The sequence below is a fragment of the Hemitrygon akajei genome, chromosome 1, assembly GCF_048418815.1.
Source record: "Hemitrygon akajei chromosome 1, sHemAka1.3, whole genome shotgun sequence".
NCBI lineage: Eukaryota > Metazoa > Chordata > Chondrichthyes > Myliobatiformes > Dasyatidae > Hemitrygon > Hemitrygon akajei.
Genome location: NC_133124.1, coordinates 32,065,765 through 32,089,051, shown reverse-complemented (window position 1 = coordinate 32,089,051; position 23,287 = coordinate 32,065,765). Strand labels below are relative to the sequence as shown.

Sequence of the window (23,287 nt, the reverse complement as noted above, 5' to 3'; positions counted from 1 at the left end):
CTCAGGACACTTAAGAAACGTAGACAAGTACTTCAATTGTCAAGGCATAGAAGGCTGTGTACCTAATAGGATTATATAGGTTATGGTGGGCCCGAGGGCTGCTTCTGTGCAATATGACTCAGTGACTTTATCACTATGATTGCAAATAACTTGGATTTTGTTCTACCGAATTGAGGAACTTTTCAGCAGCTCTAATTCCAAAAATCAATTTAAGACACAGAGCAGTACGTTTCTTTGAATACTGCTTATTAGGTTACTCCCCTGACAACTTTTTCAGTCAAATAATAATATCCTTAATTATTGTGACCATGGTAGCATTCCCTTCAGTCCCAGTGAGACCTAGATCGAAACTATTCTCTGCAAAACAGTCTAAGAAGTTTAAATCTTCTGAGTCTTGACTAACCACATCTGTTCCATGGTTGAGAGGTTGCGTGGTGGCTGATCTCAAAGTTATTTCAGCTCACAACTTCAAGGCTTTACCTTATTTGAAATTAAATCTGTAGCATAATGCTGCATGGTAGCATAGTGGTTAGCACACACTTTACAGTACACGCAACCCAGGTTCAAAACCCACCGCTGCCTGTAAAGAGTTTGTACGTTCTCCCCATGACCACATGTGTTTCCTCCAGGTGCTCTGGTTTCCTCCCACAGTCCAAAGACATGCCAGTTGGTAGGTTGATTGGTCATAGTAAACTGTCCTGTCATTAGGCTAGGATTAAATCAGGAGATTGCTGGGTGGCATGGAAGGGCCTATTCTGCACTGTATCTCAATTTTTTTAAATGGTTGGATATAGTTATAATGATGCTTTGCTAGCCACGAGAAATCGGTTTGACTTCTCATTGCTTTTGGACTTAATGTGCGAAGAAGTCAGTTGCACAACACCTGAAAACGTACCATAAATTGAAAATTGGCTTGAAAGGAATAAAGTAAAATGTGTTCATTTTTAGGGATAAGAAAAATCAATGATGATATTTAACTCCCAACTCGTCAGTAGTGTATGTGTATCCTAGCACCTTTGTTGGGTGTAATACTCCTCCAAATAGTGTTGGCCTAGCACCCAGAATTAATCTACAATGGGATCTTCATTCTTGCTTGTTCGAACAATGGCAGTCTTTATTTACTTGTGGACCAGTCAGGTTTACTAACACTTTGAAATAATAGTATTTAAAAGACCATCACTCATTCTTTATTCCCTCACAAAACTCCGGCTTCCTTTAACCTCAGATACCACAATATCTGTGCCTTGACTGCTGTGCCTGTGAAGAGCAGATCATGGTCATTCTCAACCTCTTATTCTCAGAATCATTCCAGACTTGTGCTTCTGAACTCTGCCACATCTGAAGGTTTTCTGTTCCCTGAGTCGTATTGCACAGAAACAGCCCTAGGGCCCACTGTGACCTTTCTAATCCTATTTATTCACATTAGGTACACAGTTTTCTATGCTTTGACAAACGAGGTACTTTCCTACATGTTTTTTAAGTTCATGAGAGTCCCTGCTTCCACCACCTCCTCATGTTAAAAGGCCTGAAGAGATTAGATATGACAAAGTTATTTCCCATGGTAGAGAGCACATCTTCAGGATTGAAGGACATCCATTTAGAACTGAGATGCGGAGAAATTACTTTAGTCAGAGCGTGGCAAATCTGTAGAATTTGTTGCCTCGAGCGGCTGTGGAGGCCAAGTCATTGGGTGTATTTAAGGCAGAGATAGATAGGTTCTTGATTAGCCAGGGCATCAAAGGGTATGGGGAGAAGGCAGGGGAGTGGGGATGACTGGAAGAATTGGATCAGCCCATGATTGAATGGCGGAGCAGACTCGATGGGCCGAATGGCCTACTTCTGCTCCTATATCTTATGGTCTAAGCAAAACTGCCTGCTTTGCAGCCTTCCCCAATGTCCATGCATTCAAAGGTTACATTCATGTATTTGGCAATAAAGATGGAGTTTGGAAGTGGTCAGGCCAGATCTTGCCTTGAATGATAATTGCCAGAGTTGAAATGTCAGAGGTCTGTGACAGCTGCCAGAATCTGGCTCCAGCATTGGAGGACCATATTGTATCAGCAATATTTACCCTGCAAGGCAAACTATTGAGTTTCCTCAGAGAATACTCCCTCACTTCTTTTTATTGTAGGATCATTCAGAGGTAACATTCTCCAGAGTTGGAAGAATAAACTTGCATTATTATGTGACCTTTTAAGAACAAGAGACAATCTGCAAATGCTGGAAATCCAAGCCCCACACACAGAATGCTGGAGGAACGCAGCAGGTTCCTGTACCAAAACCATCTTGGTTTTGGTCTCTCTCTCAAATGTCAACTGTACTCTTTTCCATTGTTGCTGCCCAGCCTGCTGAGTTCGTCCAGCATTATGTGTGTGTCCCTTTAAGATCTATCTTTGAAAATTGCACCTGCTGAATTAATTGCATTTAACTTCATATTTGTAAATATCTATTTTCATATGATCCACAAAGCTATTTTATCACTGTTTACAATATATTGGCTTTTGTTCATTAATCGGCAAGAGGTATAACGTACATAATGCAATGCAATAATTTACTTGGTTCACAGCATCTCTCTTCTGTGATCATGCATTCAAGAGGGATTAAAGCAGATTATTCCAGTTTCATTTTAAACTTGTAATACATCTTGTTGGATCAGAATCTTGCAACTTACACTAAAATTTGGCTGTAGAGATGAAGACTGAAATTTCCACCTCCAGAGTTTAAAATGCCAGGTGCTTTCATGTTTCCAAGTGTTGTGTTTCAAAATGTGAATGTGTAAAGTAAACGAAGGTTTGTTAAAGTAACTCTTAAGAGTGACGTCTGTGGCAGAAACAAGCAAGGTACTGGCCAAATTATCAGAATTGTGGGCAGCTCTGAGAGGCTGGTGTCAAAAGGATAACCGAGTGAAAGTTTGGTTACAGCAGAAGTCAAGAAAGAAGCAATAAGGAAAACTTAATTGAATCTTGTTATTTAAGGAGAGAGTTCACTTGCAACAAAGCTAGAGGAAGAGATCTTGTAGCAGAAAAGTAAATTGGATTGGCATGGTAGAGCTGTCTAGACGCCTAAGATTTTAAATGATTTTAAGTTCAAGTTTATTCTCATGGTTGTACATACATACGGTATAAATGCCAATGAATATTAGCTCTTCTTGCTGCAGCAGCACAATATATCACAACATGGGTCTCAGCACCAATCTCTGCCTCACAACTGGAAAATTACCACTTTAATCATACTTTCCATTAACTAATACTCATCCTCGGCTTGTATTTACAGTACTCCCAATACCAATTCTCTAATTTTATTTAAATTTCTTGTGTGGGAACTTATTGAAAGCCTTCTGAAGCTCCTAATATAAGATATAAACTGGTCTGTCCATATCCACCTTGTTTACGACAGCATAGTTCCTCAGGACATGATATCCCATTCATAAATCCAGTACAGTAGTGTATTTGTCAACGTAGAACGGAGATCGAGTTTCTAAATCTGGCAGGAGCAAAGGATGTTGGAATGGTGAGGGTGGAGCGCCACGGGAGGGTTGTGGGGCAAGTGGCAGAGAAGACGTGCCAGGGGCAGGAGTGGCACAGATGCCGACATACCCAGCCCTGAGACACCAAGCAAGGTGACCTGATTCCAAGCAATTGGTTTATTGATCATTACAGAATGTCTCTCTAGTGCTTCTCACTCCATTCCCTCTCCCTTCCCATTTTCCCAACCATGATCCCACTCTCCCTGTCCCCTTACCACTTTCAGTCCATATTAGAGACTATATCAGAATCAGATTTACCATCACTCGCATATGTCATGAAATTTATTTTTTTAGGCAGCAACATTGCAGTGTAATATATAAAATTAGTATAGTATTGTGCAAAAGTCCTGGGCATCCTAGCTATATGTATGTGACCAAGGTTTTTGCATAGTACTGTGTGTAACCACATTACTTACAATCTTCCATTGTGGGAACCATTCTAGAATCTAAGGAATTTCAGAAGATGACAACCAGAGTTCACAGATATCTGCTTTTAGATAATATTTATTTATTTGATCTCATTTATTTTGGACCTGGAGCCCTCTATTATTTACTGAAGATTTTGCCTATGTATTTGATTAATTTCCCTGTCATTTCCTTTTTCCTCTATAAAATTTGTCCTGTAAGCATTGCTCATTAGTTTTGGTTAGTCTTGTTTGTGCATCTGTAGAAACTCTTGCAGTCTTTTGTTACATCTCTTGTTTTTTTCCCTTTTCCCTTTCCTTATCAATCTGCAGAAGTTTGTTCGAGTGTTCTGTAGCAATCCAAACCTCCTATAACTCCTAAGCAAAGATGCGGGCACACTTTTCTTATGATTACATCTATGTGTTTGGGTCCAGGACGGATCATTTGATATGTTAACACTCAGGAAGTTAAAGCTGCTCACTCTCTCCACTGTCAAATTCCCCCTATGTAAATGGGTGCATATCCCCCCTATGTAAATGGGTGCATATTCCCCCTATGTAAATAGGTGCATATTCCCCCTATGTAAATGGGTGCATATTCCCCCTATGTAAACCTTCCTTCCCTGTCCTGAAGTCAACAGTCAAATCTTTAGTTTTGCCTTCATTGAGCTAGAGGTTGTTGTAGTGGCACTGCTCAGCGCAATGTCCTATCTTGCTCTAGTATGCTAACTCATCACCCTCTGTGATTTGTCCAACAACTACAGTGTCATTGGTGAATTTGAAGGTGGCATTGGGGCTGAGCTTAGCCACACAGTCATGTGTTTATAGAGAGTAGAGCAAGGTCCAAGCACGCAACCTTGAGGTGTACCTGTGATGATGACCAAGAAGGAAATATTATTACTGATCCTCACTAACTGAGGTCTGCCCATAAGGAATTCAAGTATCGAGTTGCAGAGGGGCAGAGGGGCACAAAGGCCTGAGTATAGAAGTTAGAGGATGAATTTGGATGGGATGATTATGTTGAATGCTGATCTGTAGTTGGTGAACAGCAGTTTGACATATGAGTTCCCATTGTCCAAATGATCCAGAGCAGAGCTATGTGCCAGAAAAATCGCATCTGCCATTGACTTGTTGTGGCAATAGGCAAATTGGAGCAGGTCCAGGTCATCCTGAGGAAGGAGTTGATTTGCACCATAACCAAGATCTCGAAACTCTTTATGTAAGTGCTATCAGGCGGTAATGTTTGGTGCAGGTCACCACACTCTTCTTGGGTACTGGTTCAATAGATGCCTCTTTGAAGAAGTGGAAACCTCACACTGCAGAAGCAAGAGTAATTCATAGCCGTTCCACTTTCAGTACAACATTATCAATTGATGCTGCATTCCTTTTCGCTTCCCCAACTTAAACAGCCTCTAATGTGACAGCGCTATTTTTGTTTCCAATAGATCAGTATGGTTTCCATCAACTCTTACATACTCACACTTCACCTGCACTGCCTGCCTCAAATTATTTATTTAATTCTCTCACCTTCAGCTTTATCCCCTATCATCAAAGTCCATACTCCCTAGACAATGCACTCATGGGATATCATGCTAAAACATGCTGCCCTTTTACAGTATGTCAGACCACATATTTAAAGTTCAAAGATTCGGATCTTTGCGTCAGATCTTACTTTAATCAACTGGTTCTACCTGGTTGTCCAATTACTATCAAGAGTTGTTCGCCACGTTTTTTAATCACTGCAGCTTTAAGCTGTAAGTGAAGAGGATTTAACAATGAGAATAAATTAGATACATTTCTATTTCTTTGAAAGGTATAATTGAGACTACCTGCCATGTCTGCCAGTTAGGTATTAGGCCTAACTCTATTGTGCTTTGTGGAATATTGAGTGTCTAGAATGAACAGCTGGCTTCCTCTTAGCAAATATTTTAATATAGAGTGATAGATCACAATTCTTGAGAAATGTGTCTAGCATTTGCATGGCCTCTAGAACAAACATTATGAATTTTATTGATTATTCTGTTCCAAATGCGGCCATTCAAGTTTTATTTTTTTACCCTTGCAGTCAATGCCTTTCTACTACAACATGTAAATAAACAGTTCAAAATAATTAAATTGGTGTTCTTATTGTTTCTACATTGTAATTATCTTCCAGCTTTTGAAGCTTTACTCTTGGGAAGGGGTCTTTACCAAGGCCATTGAGATGGCAAGGGAGAAGGAGCTGAAATACATGCTGAAAGGAGCTGTTTACGTCATTGTGACATGTGAGTTAGATTTATCAATGATAATTATTGTGAAATTTTGGTAACATGAATCCAAATCTGCTCAAAATGTCTCTTGTTTTACAAAGTTCAAAGTAAATTTAATATCAACATACATAAATGTTACCTTATATAGCCCTGAAATTTATTTTCTTGTGGGCATTCACAAGTAAATACAAGAAACACAATAGAATCGATGAAAGACCATATCCAACAGGACAGGCAAACAACCAGAGTGCAAAAGATGACAAACTGTGCCAATACAAAAAGAAAAAAAAATTATAATAAATAAACAAACAATAAATATTAAGAATATGAGATAAAAGTCCTTGAAAGTGAGTCCATAGGTTGTGGGAACAGTTCAGTGATGAAGTGAGTGAAATTGAGTGGTTATCCCACTTAGTGCAAGAGCCTGATAGTTGCGGGATAATAACTGTTCCTGAACTTGGGGGTGTGTGTTCTGAGGCTCCTGTACTTTCCCGATGGTAGCAGTGAGAAGAGAGCATGGCCCAGGGAGGTGAGGGTCCTTGATGATGGATGCTGCTTTCCTGCGACAGCGATCAGTGTAGATGTGCTCAATGATGGTGATGGACTGGGCTGTATGCACTATTTTGTTGTCAAGGACAGTGGTGTTTCCATACCAGGCCATCATGCAACCAGTCAATCGAGTATATTCTTCACCACACATCTCTAGAAGCCTGTATAAGTTTCAGATGACATGCTGAATCTTCACAAACCTCTAAAAAAGTAGAGTCACTGCTGTGCTTCCTTCATAACTGCACTTACATGCTGAACCCAGCACATATCCTCAGAATAGGGTGGATGAACTTGCAGCACTGTTGCAGATTGGCAGGTATGATGTTGTAGCACCAATGAATCATGACGGAAAGATTACAGCTGGGAGTTTAATGTCCAAGGATATACATTGCATCGAAAGGATAGGCAGGAAGGCAGAGGGGTGGCGTTGCTCTGTTGGCAAAAAAAAAAATGAAATCAAGTCATTAGAAAGGGGTGACAAAGGGTCAGAATGTGTTGGATCATTGTGGATAGAACTAAGGAACTGCAAGGGTACAAAGACACTGATGGAAGTTGAATACAGACCCACAAACAGTAGTAAGGATGTGGTCTACAAATTACAGTGGGAAGTAGAAAATGCATTCCAAAAGGGTAAAGTTACGATAGTCATGGGGGAATTTCAATATGCAGGTAGACTGGGAAAATCATGTTGGTGCTGGATTACTGAAGGGGGAATTTCTAGGGTGCCTATGGGTGGTTGAGCCCACAAAAAGATCAGCTACTCTGGATTGGGTGTTGTGCAGTGAACCAGAGTTGATTAGAGAGCTTAAGGTAAAAGAACCCTTTGGGGAAAGTCATCATAATATAATTGAATTTACTCTGAGAAGGAGAAGGAGAAGCTAAAGTCAGATGTATCAGTATTACAGTGAAGTGAAGGGAATTACAGTGGCATGAGAGAGTAGTTGGCCAGAATTAATTGGAAAACAACACTGACAGGGATAATGATGGAGCAACAATGACTGGAATTTCTGGAAGCAATTCGGAAGGCACAGGGTATATACATCCCAAAGAGAAAGAGGTATTATAAGGGAAAGATTAATAACCGTGGCTAACAACAGAAGTTAAAGCCAACATGAAAACTAAAGAGAGGGCTTATGATATAGCAAAAATTAATGGGAAGGTAGAGGATTGGGAAGTTTTATGAAGGTAAATATGGAATACGAAAGTAAGCTAACCAGTAATATTAAAGAGGATATCAGAAGTTTCTTCAGACACATCAAGTGTATAAAAGAGGTGAGAGTGGATATCAGACCACTGGAAAACAATGTTGGAGAGATGGTAAGGGGGACAAGCAAATGGCGGATGATCTGAATTAGCGGTATGGTGGAAGTTCCGAGTGTTGGGGGCATGAAGTGTGTGAAGTTACCGTAACTAGAGGGAAGGTTGTTAAGAAACTGAAAGGTCTGAAGGTAGAAAAGTCACCTGGACCAGATGGTGTACACCCCAGAGTTCTGAAGGAGGAGGCTGAAGAAATCATGGAGGCATTAGTAATGATCTTTCAAAAATCACTAGATTCTGGAATGGTTCCAGAAGACAGGAAAATTGCAAATGTCATTCCACTCTTCAAGAAGGAAGAAGGAAGAGAGGCAGAAGAAAAGAAACTATAGGCCAGTTAGTCTGACCTCCGAGGTTGGGAAGATGTTGGAGTCGACTATTAAGGTTGAGGTCGCAGGATACTTGGAGGCATATGGTAAAATAGGCCATAATCAGCATGGCTTCCTCAAGGGAAAATCTTGCCTGACAAATCAGTTGGAATTCTTTGAAGAAATAATGAGCAGGATAGACAAAGGAGAATTCGTTGATGTTGTATACTTGGATTTTCAGAAGGCCTTTGACAAGCTGCCACACATCAGGCTGCTTAATAAGCTAAGAGCCCATGGCATTACAGGAAAGAATCTAGCATAGATAAAGCAGCAGCTGATTGACAGCAGGCAAAGAATGGAAATAAAGGGAGCCTTTTCCAGTTGGCTACTGATGACTAGTGGTATTCCACAGGGGTCTATGTTGGGACCGATTCTTTGTATGTTATATGTCAATGATTTGGATGATGGAATTGATGGCTTTGTTGCAAAATTTGTAGGTGATACGAAGATAGGTGGAGGGGCAGGTAGTTTTGAGGAAGTAGAGAGGCTACAGAAGGACTTCGACAGATTAGTAGAATGGGCAAAGAAATGGAAGATGGAATACAGCATTGGGAAATGTATGGTCATGCACTTTGGTAGAAAAAATGAAATGGTTGACATTATCTAAATGGAGAGAAAATACAAAAAACTAGGTGCAAAGGGACTTGGGAGTCTTTGTACAGGATTTCCAGAAGATTAACTTTCAGGCTGAGTGTGCTGTGGTGAGGAAGGCAAATACAATGTTGGCATTCATTTCAAGAGGACTAGAATATAAAAGTAAGGATGTAATATTGATACTTTATAAAGCCCTGGTGAGGCCTCACTTGGACTACTGTGTGCTAGGTTTGGGGCCCTTATATCTTAGAAAGGATACGCTGAAACTGGAGAGGGTTCAAAATAGATCCCCAAAAATGATCCTAGGATTGAATGGCTTGTCATATGAAGAGCATTTGATGGCTCTGGGCTTATGTTCACTAGAATCCCGAAGAATGTGGGCTGACCTCATTGAAACCTATCGAATGGTGAAAGGCCTTGATAGAGTGGATGTGGCGATGATGTTTCCTATGGTGGGAGAGTCTCAAACCAGAGGACACAGCCTCAGAGTAGAGGGGCATCCTTTTAGAACTGAGATAAGGAGGAATTTTTTTATTCACAAGTGGTGAATCTGTGGAATTCTTTGCCACCAGCAGCTGTGGAGGTCGAGTCTTTATGTATATTTAAGGCAGAGGTTGATAGATTCTTGATTGGTCAGGGCATGATGGGATATGGGGTGAAGGTAGAAGATTGAGGCTGAGAGGAAATTTGGATCAGCCATGATGAAATGGGAGAGCAGACACAATGGGCCAAATGGCCTAATTCTGCTCCTACATATATCTTATGGTCTTAATTATAACACTGAGGAATTTTAAGTTGCTCACCCTCTCCACCTTTGATCCCCCGATGAGTACCAGCTCATGGGCCTCCGGTATCGTTCTCCTGAAATCATTTTCCGAAAGGTTGTTGTTGTGACACCACTCAGCCAGATTTCCATTCTCCCTCCTACATGCTGATTCATCACGACATTTGATTCGGCCAACGACAGAGGTGTGATCAGCTAAACCTAATTATGGCATCAGAGCTGTGGTTATCCTCACAATCATAAGTATAAGGTGTGTAGAGTAGGAGTGCTAAGCACACAGTCTTGTGATGCACCTGTGCTGATGAAGATTGTGGTAGAGATGTTGTTGCCAATCTGAACTGACTGGGTTCTTCAAGTGAGAAACTGAGGATCCAGTTACACAAGGAGGTATTGAGGCTTATTAATTAGTTTTGAGGGGATGATAGTGTCGGTTCGTTTTTTTGAGATTCTTACACACTTGATACAAATGCAATACGCCAACTTCTGTAGATAGCCATGATTCTTTAGTTAAGCAAGTACAAGCTTTTTGGAGCATCACTTAACAAACTTTGTGGTGCTTGTGGAGCCCTGTCAAGCGATGCCGTCCGAACAAGGGAACAGCCCTCCCTTTTTATAGGGTTTTACACCACAGTCAGTACACAATAGACAGTAGGTGCAGGAGTAGGCCATTCGGCCCTTCTAGCCAGCACCGCTATTCACTGTGGTCATGGCTGATCATACACAATCTGTACCCTGTTCCTGCCCTCTCCCCATATCCCTTGACCCCGCTATCTATAAGAGCTCTATCTAACTCTCTCTTGAATGCATCCAGAGACTTGGCCTCCACTGCCTTCTGGGGCAGAGCATTCCACATATCCACCACTCTCTGGGTGAAAAAGTTTTTCCGCATCTCTGTTCTAAATGGCCTACCCCTTATTCTTAAACTGTGGCCTCTATGCAAGTTACAATTTTTAGCTACCCCCACAGTCACATGCCCGGCAACAGTGATAGTACGAGACAAAGAGTACTTAAGCACCTAAAACGGAAGCAAAGGTCATCCACCCAAGAACACTGTGTGTGGTTAGTATCTAAATTCTTGCATGTCATCAGGACAAATTATCCTTTAACATCTCAATAGTACTTGACAAAAACCACTTAATCACCTAAAAGCATCTAATTTCCTGCAAGTCAACAGGACAAATTACCCTGTAACATCTCAATAGTATTGAATGCCGAGATGTAGTCAGTGAAGAGCATCCTGAGGTATGCATCTTCACAGTCCAGATGTTCCAGTGTTGAGTGACAAGCCAATGAAGTGGCATCTGCTGTTGATCTCTTCGTGACAGTAGACAAATTGGGGTGGATCCACGTCACTTCTCAAGCAGGAGTTGATAGGTTTCATCACTAACCCCTCAAAGCACTTCATCACAGTGGATGTGAGTTACTGGATAATAGTCATTGAGGCAAGTTGCCATGCTCTCTTTAGGTATAATTGAAGCCTGTTTGAAGCAGGTAGGTACTTCACACTACTGAAGTGAGAGGTTCAAATGATCGGTGAACGCTCCAGCCAGTTGATCAGTACAGATCTATGGTACTCAGCCAGATACCACATCTGGGCCGGATGCTTTCCATGGGTTCACCTGCCTGAAGGATGCTCTCACGTCACTGAAATCACAGGGTCTTTGAGGGCTGTGGTTCCTCCATGTTTGGACAGTCAAAGTGAGCGTAGAAGGCATTGAGCTCATCTGGGAGTGAAGCCTTGTTTTCATCTGTGTCGCTTGCTTTCACTTTGCAGGAGGGGATAACATTCAAGCCCTGCCTCAGCTGCCGAGCATCCTTCAGTGATTCAAGTATGGTTCAGAATTGCCACTTAGCACGTGAGCTGGCTTTCCAGAGATCGTAACTGGACCTTTTGTATTTTACTTGGTCACCAGACCTGAATGCCACTGATCTGGACCTCAGCAGATTGTGGATCTCAAGGTTCAACCAGGCCTTCTGGTTTGGGAAGACTCTGAGTGACACTCGTCTACAACTGTTTTTATAAAATCCGTGACAACTCTGGTATACTCGCTCAGATCTTCTGAGTCCTTGAACGTAGCCCAGTCCACCGGCTCAATGAAATCCTGTAGTTGCTCCTTTGCCTCCCACAACCACCTCTCTGTTATCCTCATCTCTGGAGCTTTGAACCTTTGCCTCTGCCTGCATGCAGTTAGGAGGAGCACAGATTTGCCAAAATGCAGTCTAAACATGGAAAGGTGGGCATTCTTAATCATAGTATGGCAGTGGTTGAATCTGTTGGGACCCCTGGTGTTGGCGGTGATAGGTTGATGAGAATTGGGCAGATATTTCTTCCAACAAGCCTGCGTGAAGTCCCCAACAAGGATAGGCTGCTTCTTGGGTGTTGATGCCGGCATTCAATGCTTCGAGTGCCTGCTTAACATTGGCCTTTGGCATGGTGTAAACTACATTCAGGATCACGGAGGAGAATTCTCTTGGTAAGTAGAATGGCCGCCACTTAATCATTAGATGTTCCATGTCGGGGGAGCAAGGGTATGGCAGGTAAAAGGGGTTACAAATTTTATTGGTTATTCTAAAATCTGTATGTTTTATTTTATATTCTTTCCCTTTACAATGAGGTGCCTTTGAATCAAAGGCACCATAACACAAAAGACAAGAATTTAATTTAGTTCTGATAAGTAGCTTGTGGGGATTATTGTTTCAGTGCTTTCTAGTGGTTGGCTGATTGCGTTTGTAGATATTCGGGCCACATTTTGTCTGTGGTTGAATCTGTTCATCTGCATTGATTTTTAAAATGCTTAAATAATTGTTTTAGTGTAAAAGCATTGAATTGTCTGGTTTTATTTTTATCTAGTAATGGTGGGTAGTTGAAAAGATGGGAAATAAATAAGGCAACATGTTGAAACTGTGAAATATAGGTTGGAGCTGTTGCAGATAATTGCAAACAAAAGAATGTTAGAAATGCCCAGCAGATGTGGCAGCAGTTGTCAAATAAGGAAAAGGAAGGACATTTTTCAGATAGGTAACCGTACAACAGAATTGGTTAATGTTGATACAGAGAAAGCGAGTTACCTGATAGTGTTCAATGCGAATTTGTGTCCTGAAGCCTGCAAGGTGACCAGATGGAAGATAGGATGCTGTTCCTCAACCTTACATTGTGATTCATTGGAGTAATGCATAAGGTAACAGACAGGTCAGGGTGGATTAGTGAGTAAAAGTCACCGGCAACTGGAAGCTCGTAGCCATCCCTGAGAACAGAATGAAGTTGGTCTGCAAAGCATCCAGCCCTTCTGAGTTTGTTTCTCTGTCACAGAGGAGACCATGTTGTGGGCACTGAATGTAATATATTAGATCGGAAGAGTTGCAAGTGAATTGCTGTTTCACTTGAAAAAACTTGCTGTTTCCTAAATGATGGAAAGTGGTGTAATAAAAGCTGATTCCTTCATCCATAGCTCTACGCAGCTGTTTTAATTCTGGTCTATCTAGCTGTAAACCATATCACCAACAGTGGTTCCTCTTCCAGATCATAGTTCAAAGTTCAAAAGTTATATTTATTATCAAAGTATTACCTCCTGTGTCCTTCAAAGATATGTCTTCAGCCACTTTCCTCTCATCCTGATGCTGTCTCTCTGTAACATTGTCCTGAAACATTTCCACATGTATGCTCCAACCTGTAGTCCTATTTGGCTACTCTTGAACCATTCCACTATCACTAAATTTTCAGATCTGACATGCAGCATTGAATGAACAGAAATTTTCTCACATATTGGAGAGATTAAAGCCTTTGATGTCAATCTTTGTCATAAACTTTGTTCTTTAACGAAAAGTTAGCATCCTAGCCACTGACTAGATCCTTCTCCTTAATACTTGTCTGAAACTAAGATAGCCTTGGTGTCATACTTAGTGTTCATTTGGCCTTTTGAGCTCAGATCATTCATTGCTGAAACTTTTAGCAATACTTTACTGAGCTCTAGGCTTGACTATTTCAATGCATTCTGGCTAGCTATTTCGTTCATTCTATTCTCCCTTACTCAGGTCATTCAAAACTTTGCTATCTGGGCCTTTAACTGCTTTTTCTTATCCCCTTGCAGTTTTGTAATCCTTTGAATATGGAGGTCCTAAAAATTTGGTTTATTGATTAATTCACCATTGGTGACTGCCTTGAGCTGAAGACATTAAACTTTAAAGTTTATGTAGAAATACTTCACCCCCTTTAAGATGCCCCACAAAACCTAACTCTGTCTGAACTTCAGGCTGAGCTCTCTAATATTTCCCTGTAAGGCTTGTTTTAAGTTTTTGTTTAATAACTCCACTTTGGAAATTTTGCTATGTTAAATGTATAGTTACATGAGGCAAATTGTAACAGGAAGACGTGAATTTAAAATAATTACTGAGTGAGGAGAAAATTGTTCGAGTTGCCTTTATTTTAAAGACAAAAGCATTAGTTCTTTTCAGAAAATGTAATAAATACTTGAATTAGAGCATGTTACAGGACTGGTGAGTGCTCTGAGTAAACGGAATTAATTTGGGGTTTCATTAGCAAAACACAAATATATTGGTGAATGACCCATCTGACTGCCATATGATTCCATGATGATTCTTAGTCAGCTTCAGCAAAGGTAAAATTGAATCAAGACAATTACCCTAGAAACACATGAAAGAAACTAGACAATGAACAGTTTGATTTGAAAAAGCTTAAAGAAATTAGACTCTCATTGTCCTATTAAAAATTACAAAAGGGATTAAAATTTACAACATTCATCCATTGTACAAGAGATTTACACAATGAATGCATAGAACCTGAAATACAGTATATTCTGGAATGAGCAGATGGAAAGCATAGGATTAGGTGGCGAAGTAAGAAAATTGCAGTAACATAAGAGGATATTTTGGTAAAATACAGTGTTTTCATACAACTAAATGTCTTAAAATATAACTTCATAGTATTAGAAAAGCTTCTTTCTGAGACTTTAATTGAAACTATCGTAATATCTAATTGTTTAGTTGCCAGATACTTTTTAATTTCTGCTAATAACTTATTCCAAAGCTTGAGCAGTGTGAATGCTGATGTTTAACACTGTATAATTGAAGTTATTAAAGCTCTTGTTGCAGTTTTCTTTTGTAACTCTGTCCTTTATAAAGCTTTCTGTTGTCTCTACTACTTTGGATAATTTATTTTATTACAAATTGTCTTTGCAGTATTCCTCACCCAAGTGACACCTGTTTTAGCAACAGTAGTGGTAGGTAGATGTATATCATTCACCATTTTGATTTAATATTTTTGTCTGTCTTAACTGAGATAACAAAATAATACAAAAATTTAAACTGCAATAGTTTATAGGCCTGCTATAATTTGCAATGATAGTTCACTCTGGAGAGTGAAGCTATGTTTATTTATATCATTCCCTACTCTTCCCTCAAACCACTTAGAATTGCTGAAGTTAATTATATTGTGTGGTCATCAGGAGATGGCAATGCATATATTTTGTAAACCAAATATTTTGATGGCAAGTCTAACCGCATTTTACAAAAGTTGCCATGATCCTGCCTTGATATTGAAATGCATTCTTCCCTTTCCGGACAATTGCTCATAACCTGAAAGTAAGTCAGCTAAGAACAAAAACAGTGTGTGGGAGAGGATCACAGAACACCTATGATGAGTGAGCAAGCAGTTGTGAGATGAGTGGCTGCCAGTGAGCTACTGTCCCATCTCAACTTGGCTTGACACCATCCCCCAGTTGTTACCCTTGGGGGGGGGGGGGTATAATAGAAATGGAAATACAGAAATGCAGCAGCTAGCAAACCCTACCCCATCCATCTTGCTGGTGTCCATAAACCAGACATTTGTAACAGATGTGCTGAAAATATGTGGCATATTAATCAAGATCTGACAGAGAAAAGCTGAGTTAATAGTTAAATTGTCGAGTTTATCAGAAACTAAATTGAGATTTGAGTTCTGATGAAGGCTGTATATCAAATATTAAATTTTCATTTATCTCTCAGGTGCTGGCTAACTTGGTGAACTTTTATCTATTTTTATTAATGTGAAAATTGGAAATGTTCACATTTCTGATTTACATTGCGAAGTAATATAAGTATACAAATTTGGTTGACAAATTCAAAAAGTTTTGCCTTTTTTCCCCGCTGTTGCTTAACAAGAGCATTCAATTATGTCAAGAGCATTTTATTTCAAAGTCCAAAATTTTTAGTGATTAAAATCTCACGGTATTGTGGGCATTAATTTGAAAATCTGAGTTAAAGGTTAGATTCCTTTCCATTCAGTTAATGTCTGGAATTAACAAAAATTTTACTGCTACACTTTCGGTTGTCATCTGTCAGTTTGATTATATGTCTAAGCAGCAAGTTTTGCAAAGAGTAAAAAAAAAACTGTGGTATGACCTGAAAAAATCCAGTCATAGCTTGAGCTGATCTTCAGTTATAATGAGCCTTTTGGTCCCATTTGAAGTGCATTACCATCTGTCATTACCTTTTGAACTTTATGATATTTTTAACAATTGGGATGTAGTGGCATGCCAATGTTATGAAAGAACTATTATTGTTTTGCTATAGTTAATTTTAGCTCAGTCTTCAATAAATACAATGATAAATTTAGTTTGGTCATAGTTTCATTAGCTGTATCATTTATCTCTGCTTATTGTGTGTGCATAGAAATTTAATTCAGGCAGTTTCTGCTTTAATAGCAAAAAGTCCCTGTTGTGATATTTTTAAAAAGGTCAAATTTAATTAGCTTCAATACAAATCTTAAAAATGACAAATGTTATGTATTTTCCAAAAGTCTAACTTTTTGCATTTTAAAATGTTAACATTTTAAAACTTCTTGTATTTCAAAATTAGTTGGATTTATTTATGTATATATTTTGAGCTGCACAAATTGCTATCACTTTTTTTCAAATGCAGTTTGTACATACGTCAAAAGATATATGCAGCACACAAAATATATACATAAGTCAATCCAACTAACCTGTAGGCTGACTCATGTTGTAAGCAATGCAGGGGACCTTTGTTATCATTGATTATTATTTTTTTCTTTCCCTTCTGTGTTTAGACTTTCAGTATCTACTCTAGTTTCAGTGGATCGCCGTTGACTGCTAACGTGGCTTTTTCAGCACTAGCACTTTTTGATAAATTTAATTCTCCACTCATTTTGTTCCCTATGGTAAGTTCAATACTACTTTGTTAAGTACATATAACACAAGACTTTAGAGAGATGAGAATGAAATAATTTGTGATTTGGTCTACTGTGTGGAGTGCTTGTTGAGTCAAATAAAGTATCATTAAGTTTCGAAGAGCTTTTTAAAACTGTAGGGGATCTGTATCCCCGGCCAGTAATAATAAATATTTACATCTGTGCATGAAGAATCATTTACAGTGGAGTGGGTCAATACTTTGTCCATTGTCAGATTGGATCATTCAAGTATGAAGGAAACATTAAAATTGCCCCTTCATGCACGAAAGAGGAAAAGGCCATTCACATCATTGACATGAGAGACTGCAAATGCTGGAAATCTGCAGCAACACACACGAAATGCTGGAGGAACTCAGTAGGTCAGGCAGCATCTATGGAGGGAAGTGAACAGTTGACATTTTGTGCTTGGGTTCTTCATCGTGTCCTGACAAATGGTCTTGGACTGAAACATCAACTGTTCATTTCCCTCCACAGGTGGCCCCTGACCTGTTGAGTTCCCCCAGCATTTTGTTGAATGTTCACTCACATCACTGAGCTCTTAGTTCATGATCGGTCATGAATCAATTTAATTTATCTTATTTTTATTCCTTCTTCCAAATTGGCATCCGTAAGAAAAATCAATACTTGCCTTGAAAATTTAAATTGATAAAAGAAACATTTTTTTTTTGGAATTTCTGACTTCCACTGCTCTTTGTTTAACTTCATCCTCAAATAGGATGACTTGATACTTATTGTGGAAACCACAGAAAGGGTGCAGAGGAGATTTACAAGGATGTTGCCTGGATTGGAGAGCATGCCTTATGAGAATAGGCTGAGTGAACTTGGCCTTTTCTCCCTGGAGCAACGGAGGATGAGAGATGACCTGATAGAAGTGTATAAGATGATGAAAGGCATTGATCGTATGGATAGCCAGAGCTTTTTTTCCCCCAGGGCGGAAATGGCTAACACAAGGGGGCATAGTTTTAAGGCACTTGGAAGTGGGTACAAGGGGGATGTCAGAAGTAAGTTTTTCACATTGAGAGGGGTGGGTGTGTGGAATGCACTGTCAGCGAAGGTGGTAGAGATGGATACAATAGGGTCTTTTATGAGCTTAGGCAGGTACATGGAGATTAGAAAAAAAGAGGGCTATGTGGTAGGGAAATTCTAGACAGCTTCTAGAGTAGGTTACATGGTTGGCATAACATTGTGGGCCAAAGGGCCTGTAATGTGCTGTAGATTTTGTATGTTCTATGTTCTAATTATTATGTTTCTATACGCTTAAAGATATCTTCAATGAATTTTTTTTCTGTTTGTACTGTACTTTATTAAATAGCCTGGTGAGTTTAAACATCTCTCAACCTTTCAAGCTTGGGATAACAGAAGACAACTTCATTTCAGTTGCTATTATATTTTAACCTCTATGCCATTCTAGTGAATCTGTTATTTACCGTTTATCTGAGAAAAAGTAAAATTCTGTGTTTGTTTTAAATGAAAACAAAGTACTGGAAATGGTCAGCAGATTTCCAGGTTCTATAGAAAAACAAGCAAAGATCAGATATTTTGTCAGAACTAAAACAAGTTTATGGTGTAACTATCAATTTGAGTTTGTTTACTCTATTACATTGGTATATAATGCAATAAAAAGATTTGATCTAAAGAGAGAGAGATAATAAAAAGTAAAAATAAAAATACACATTAGTATTTCTAAATCTGTAAGTTACTGCATATAAGTTATATCGCAGGCATAAAGTTGGGGAGAGCTCAGGAAAATTCTAATCTCTTTGGAAGTGGTAATAAGCAAATTGTTGGAGCTGTTGACTGACATTTCCTGGGCTGTGACTCCCTGGCTTTGGAAAAAGTGCCATTGGAATGAAAAACTCTGAACATAATTTCTTTGTTAAAAATGAAGCAAGATAGAAAGCAGGAAACTACAAACAATTATCTTAACATATCTCACTGGAAGAATATTAGAAGCCATTATTATCAAACACATTATTGCATAGCATGCAGAAAATTTCAAGATAATGTGGGCAAAATTAACATGGTCATGTGAAATGGTAATCATTTTGACTGATTTATTGGAGCTTTTAAAGAAAAAAACAACACAGTGGAGGTCAGATTTCCAGAAATTATTTAATAGGATGGCAGTTCAGAGGTTATTGTGGCTCAGGTTGTAGGATGTAACAGTGGCTTGGTACAGAGTAGGCATCAGTGGTGAAAATCAAGAATAAAGTGCAGATGCTGGAAATCTGAAATTAAAACAGAAAATATGAGGAAAAATCAGCAGATTAGGGATGAGAGTCATGATATATTGTGGGATCGCACAGTAGTCATGACCAGCTCCTTTAAAAAAATCTCTCGGCTTTTACTCCAGTTGTATTAAGTTGATGTGCTTTAATCCATTAGCCCCTCAATTAAACTCCTCTCATCCATCTTTCACCCATAAACCCTGATCATTAAATCCCATCCCTTTTCCATATAAACCCCATTTCATAAATGCTTTCCAAATCCACAAGCCTTGTATATCAGATGTGACTTGCATGTGAAGACTGAGACAGCTGTTCGCAAGTCCTTGGGATTGAAGAGGGCAAGGCAAAGGAGGAAATTGGCTATGACTACCTTCTCAAATGAGATTGTGACATCTATCCAAACCTTAATGCCTCACTGTACTTAGTGACTACAACAAAAATGTGACTAAGTTTGTTGTTTCTTTTGCACAAATCCGATTCATCATCTTCAAAGCTAATGCTGGCCTCAGTTGTTAAATAATGGCACTGGGTCACCTTGTCACCAATAATAAAATAGCTTAATATAAGAGAAGAACATCGAGTAAGAATGCATCTCTAGTTATAACATGGGATTCAATAGGCAAAGAGTGTTGGCATTGCAGAAAGTCATGTCAGAGGCTGTTTTCTAGGAACTTGGCCTTGCTGTGTCATAGGGATTGCCTGCATCGTCCATTCTGCCTGGAAAAATAAAATGAACATGTGTAAATAATGAGAGATTGCAGAGCTCTGCCAATCAGAGAGAATTGAGTTTCCTAATTCATGACTTGGAACAAAAATTATGACATGGCTACGTCAAATGATTGAGAATGTTAACAGAATGTAAGTGTTCACTGCTAGGAGAACTGAATGTAAAAATAAGGAGGTTATACCTCAGATATATAGGATGCTGATGAAACCAATTCTGGTATTCTGTGTATAGTACTGATCTTCTAAACTAACAAAGGATAAAAGTGTATTGGAAACAGCTCAAAAGAATTTTACGTGACTAACTCCTAGGGTTGGTTACCTTTTGAGAGAAGTTTGGATAGGTTAGGTTTGCATTTGTCAGTATTTAGGAGTAAGAGAGGACTTGGTTGACTCATGTTGAGGGTGAATGCACAGAGTGTGTTTCCTCTGATGAGTGAATCTAGAACTAAGAGTCACTGGTTAGAAGAAAAGGGTTACTTATTTAAAACAGACGAATTAAAACATTTTCACACACATTTTTAAGGCAGAGGTAGGTTGATGTTTGATAAGTGCGGTAAAAGGTTATGGAGATTATTTGGGATGCATTGAGATCAGCCATAATCTCACTGAATGGCAAAGCAAGCTTGAGGGGCAGAGTGGTCTTCTCCAGCTCCTGATTAATATATTCTTACATGCATATGAACACAAAAACCTCTTTCTATAAAATTAGAACAAGCAAATGGTCCAGGAATATGGCAATCTACAATCCACGTGTTACCCATCTCATTACGTGTTTCTGTCTGACTTCTCATTAATAAGGTTGTGTAAGAATCTCTTCAATACATTTCACCCTAAAGTAGTTGAAATGTTGCTGTTCCTTTACTAAGGCAGCTTTCTCCGATGGTCCTCTGGACTGTTTTGTCATCCTTTCTCATTCTCTACTTTATGGACCTCCTGTATATTTTAGATTGTTTTACATTGTCTCTTGACTTATAATTTTGTCTAATTCTAACAGACACAAAGTGATAATTGTTCAGGCATGTACATTCCCTTTGTTTTCTGAGCTCCTAAACTCAATGTTTCTCCTTGTGAGTGTTAACCCTTGTACTCCCAGCCTTTCATGCTGTCCCCGGATTTGAAAATCCTGTTTGCAAGACCAATGTTCCTTCTGTTGTTCTCTAATGAGGAAGTGTCACATCAGTAGTTTTTTTTTCCATGTTGGGCAGGTCAAAGTTAAAGTAGAATTCTGTGGTCATATGCACAAATACATGTGTGCACTGGTGCAAGGAAAAAATTACTTGCAGCAGCATCACAGGTATGTTGCAGAATTCACAAGAAAAACATTATGCACAATGTTTACAAGAAAACAGGATTAGGACAGGAAAAACTCATTTTATTGCAGAGGTTAAAGCAGTCATGGTTTTGCTAAACTATGGTGATTAGGGTTTTGCCAGTTAATTCAAGTCAAGTAGCTATTCTTGAACCTGGTGGTGTGGGACTTTAGACTTCAGTACCTCCTGCTGGGAGAAGAGGGCATGGTCTTGGTGGTGGGGATCTTTGATGATAGGTGTTGCATTCTTGCATCAGGCTGTTTGAGAGCTGTTGGAGCTTCACTCATCTAAGCTAGTATTTCATCACACTCCTGACTGATGCCTTCTGGAGTGTCAGAGGGTGAGTCACTCAGCGCAGGAAACCCGTTCTCAGATGTACTCACATTACGTGTCTTTCATGTAGCTAACGCAGTTTCTGATCAATAATGATCCCTGAGGAGATAGTGGGGAACTCAATGATGATAAAGCCATTTAATGTCAAGACCAGAGGATAAGACCTTTTATGGGCTGGATATAACAATCATACAGCATCTTTGTGATTTTACTCTGCTTCTTGTGAGCTGGGCGTAATAGGACAATTTTCCACATTTTTGGATAGAGACAGTGTTTTAACTGTACTGGAACAGTGTGGGTAGAAGTACAGTCAGTTTTGCTGTGCAGGTCTTCAGTTTTAAAATGGGGCCAATCATTAGAGCAGGTGAAAAGTTTGGTATCTTGTGCTCTCAACTTCCTAAATAAAGCCTTTTCTAAGACACAGACGAAAGAGATATAGGAGCAGAACTAGGTCATTCAGTTTGCTGCACCATTCCATCATGGCTGATTCATTATTCCTCTCAACTCTATTTTCCTCTTTTCTCCCTGTAAGATTTGATGCTGTTACAAATCAAGAGACTATCAACCTCGGCTTTAAGTATACCCAATAATTTGGTCTCCATAGCTATCGGTGGCTAAGAGTTCAAAAAGTTTAAAATTCAAATTACACAGATTCATCACCCTCTGGCCAAAGAAATTCCTCGTCACCCCTGTTCTAAAGAGCTGTCCTTGTATTCTGCACCCTCTGGTCCTAAACTTCCCCAATATAAAAAGAAGAATTATGGAGTTTAATGGAATATTGTCTTATTTGCCTGGATGAGTGGTGGTCAAGCAGGCTGTTTGATAAGTAAACCCAAGAGTCAACATGCAATGTGTATGCTGCATAGCAGTGGCTTTCCGAGGTCTAAAATCACTTCTAAAACTATGATCTTTGCAACTTAGGAGGAAAAAGCAACAACAACTTTTCCAAGTTGCTCACCATCTGATTTATAGAAATAGTAGTACATCGAGCTGAGCTCTTACAGTGTAGCTGCAGCACTAATATCACTTGACAGCAAAGTTAGGACAACTCATTCTAACCATCTTTCATCTCATTAACTTACTCTTAATCATCTGCAAGGTCATTGAAGGTGTTGCCGACAATAGATGCAGAAGTAGACCATTCGGCCCTTCGAGCCTGCACCACCATTTTAAGATCATGGCTGATCATCTACTATCAATACCCGGTTCCTGCCTTGTCCCCATATCCCTTGATTCCCCTATCCATAAGATACCTATCTAGCTCCTTCTTGAAAGCATCCAGAGAATTGGCCTCCACTGCCTTCTGAGGCAGTGCATTCCACACCCCCACAACTCTCTGGGAGAAGAAGTTTTTCCTTAACTCTGTCCTAAATGACCTACCCCTTATTCTCAAACCATGCCCTCTGGTACTGGACTCTCCCAGCATCTGGAACATATTTCCTGCCTCTATCTTGTCCAATCCCTTAATAATCTTATATGCTGCAATCAGATCCCCTCTCAATCTCCTTAATTCCAGCGTGTACAAGCCCAGTCTCTCTAACCTCTCTGCGTAAGACAGTCCGGACATCCCAGGAATTAACCTTGTGAATCTACGCTGCACTTCCTCTACAGCCAGGATGTCCTTCCTTAACCCTGGAGACCAAAACTGTACACAATACTCCAGGTGTGGTCTCACCAGGGCCCTGTACAAATGCAAGA

At 39.5% G+C, this 23,287-nt stretch overlaps 1 protein-coding gene across 2 annotated transcripts in view; it reads left to right on the top strand.

Moving 5' to 3' along the window:
- LOC140725264 (ATP-binding cassette sub-family C member 9-like) overlaps window positions 1–23,287 on the top strand; it is a 166,290-nt gene that overhangs the window by 74,201 nt on the left and 68,802 nt on the right. For both annotated transcript variants that reach the window (XM_073040510.1, XM_073040521.1), the window contains 3 exons: window positions 6,086–6,194; window positions 14,985–15,025; window positions 16,852–16,962. In XM_073040510.1, the coding sequence (XP_072896611.1) occupies window positions 6,086–6,194; window positions 14,985–15,025; window positions 16,852–16,962 (261 nt within the window). The remainder of the gene's footprint in view (window positions 1–6,085; window positions 6,195–14,984; window positions 15,026–16,851; window positions 16,963–23,287) is intronic.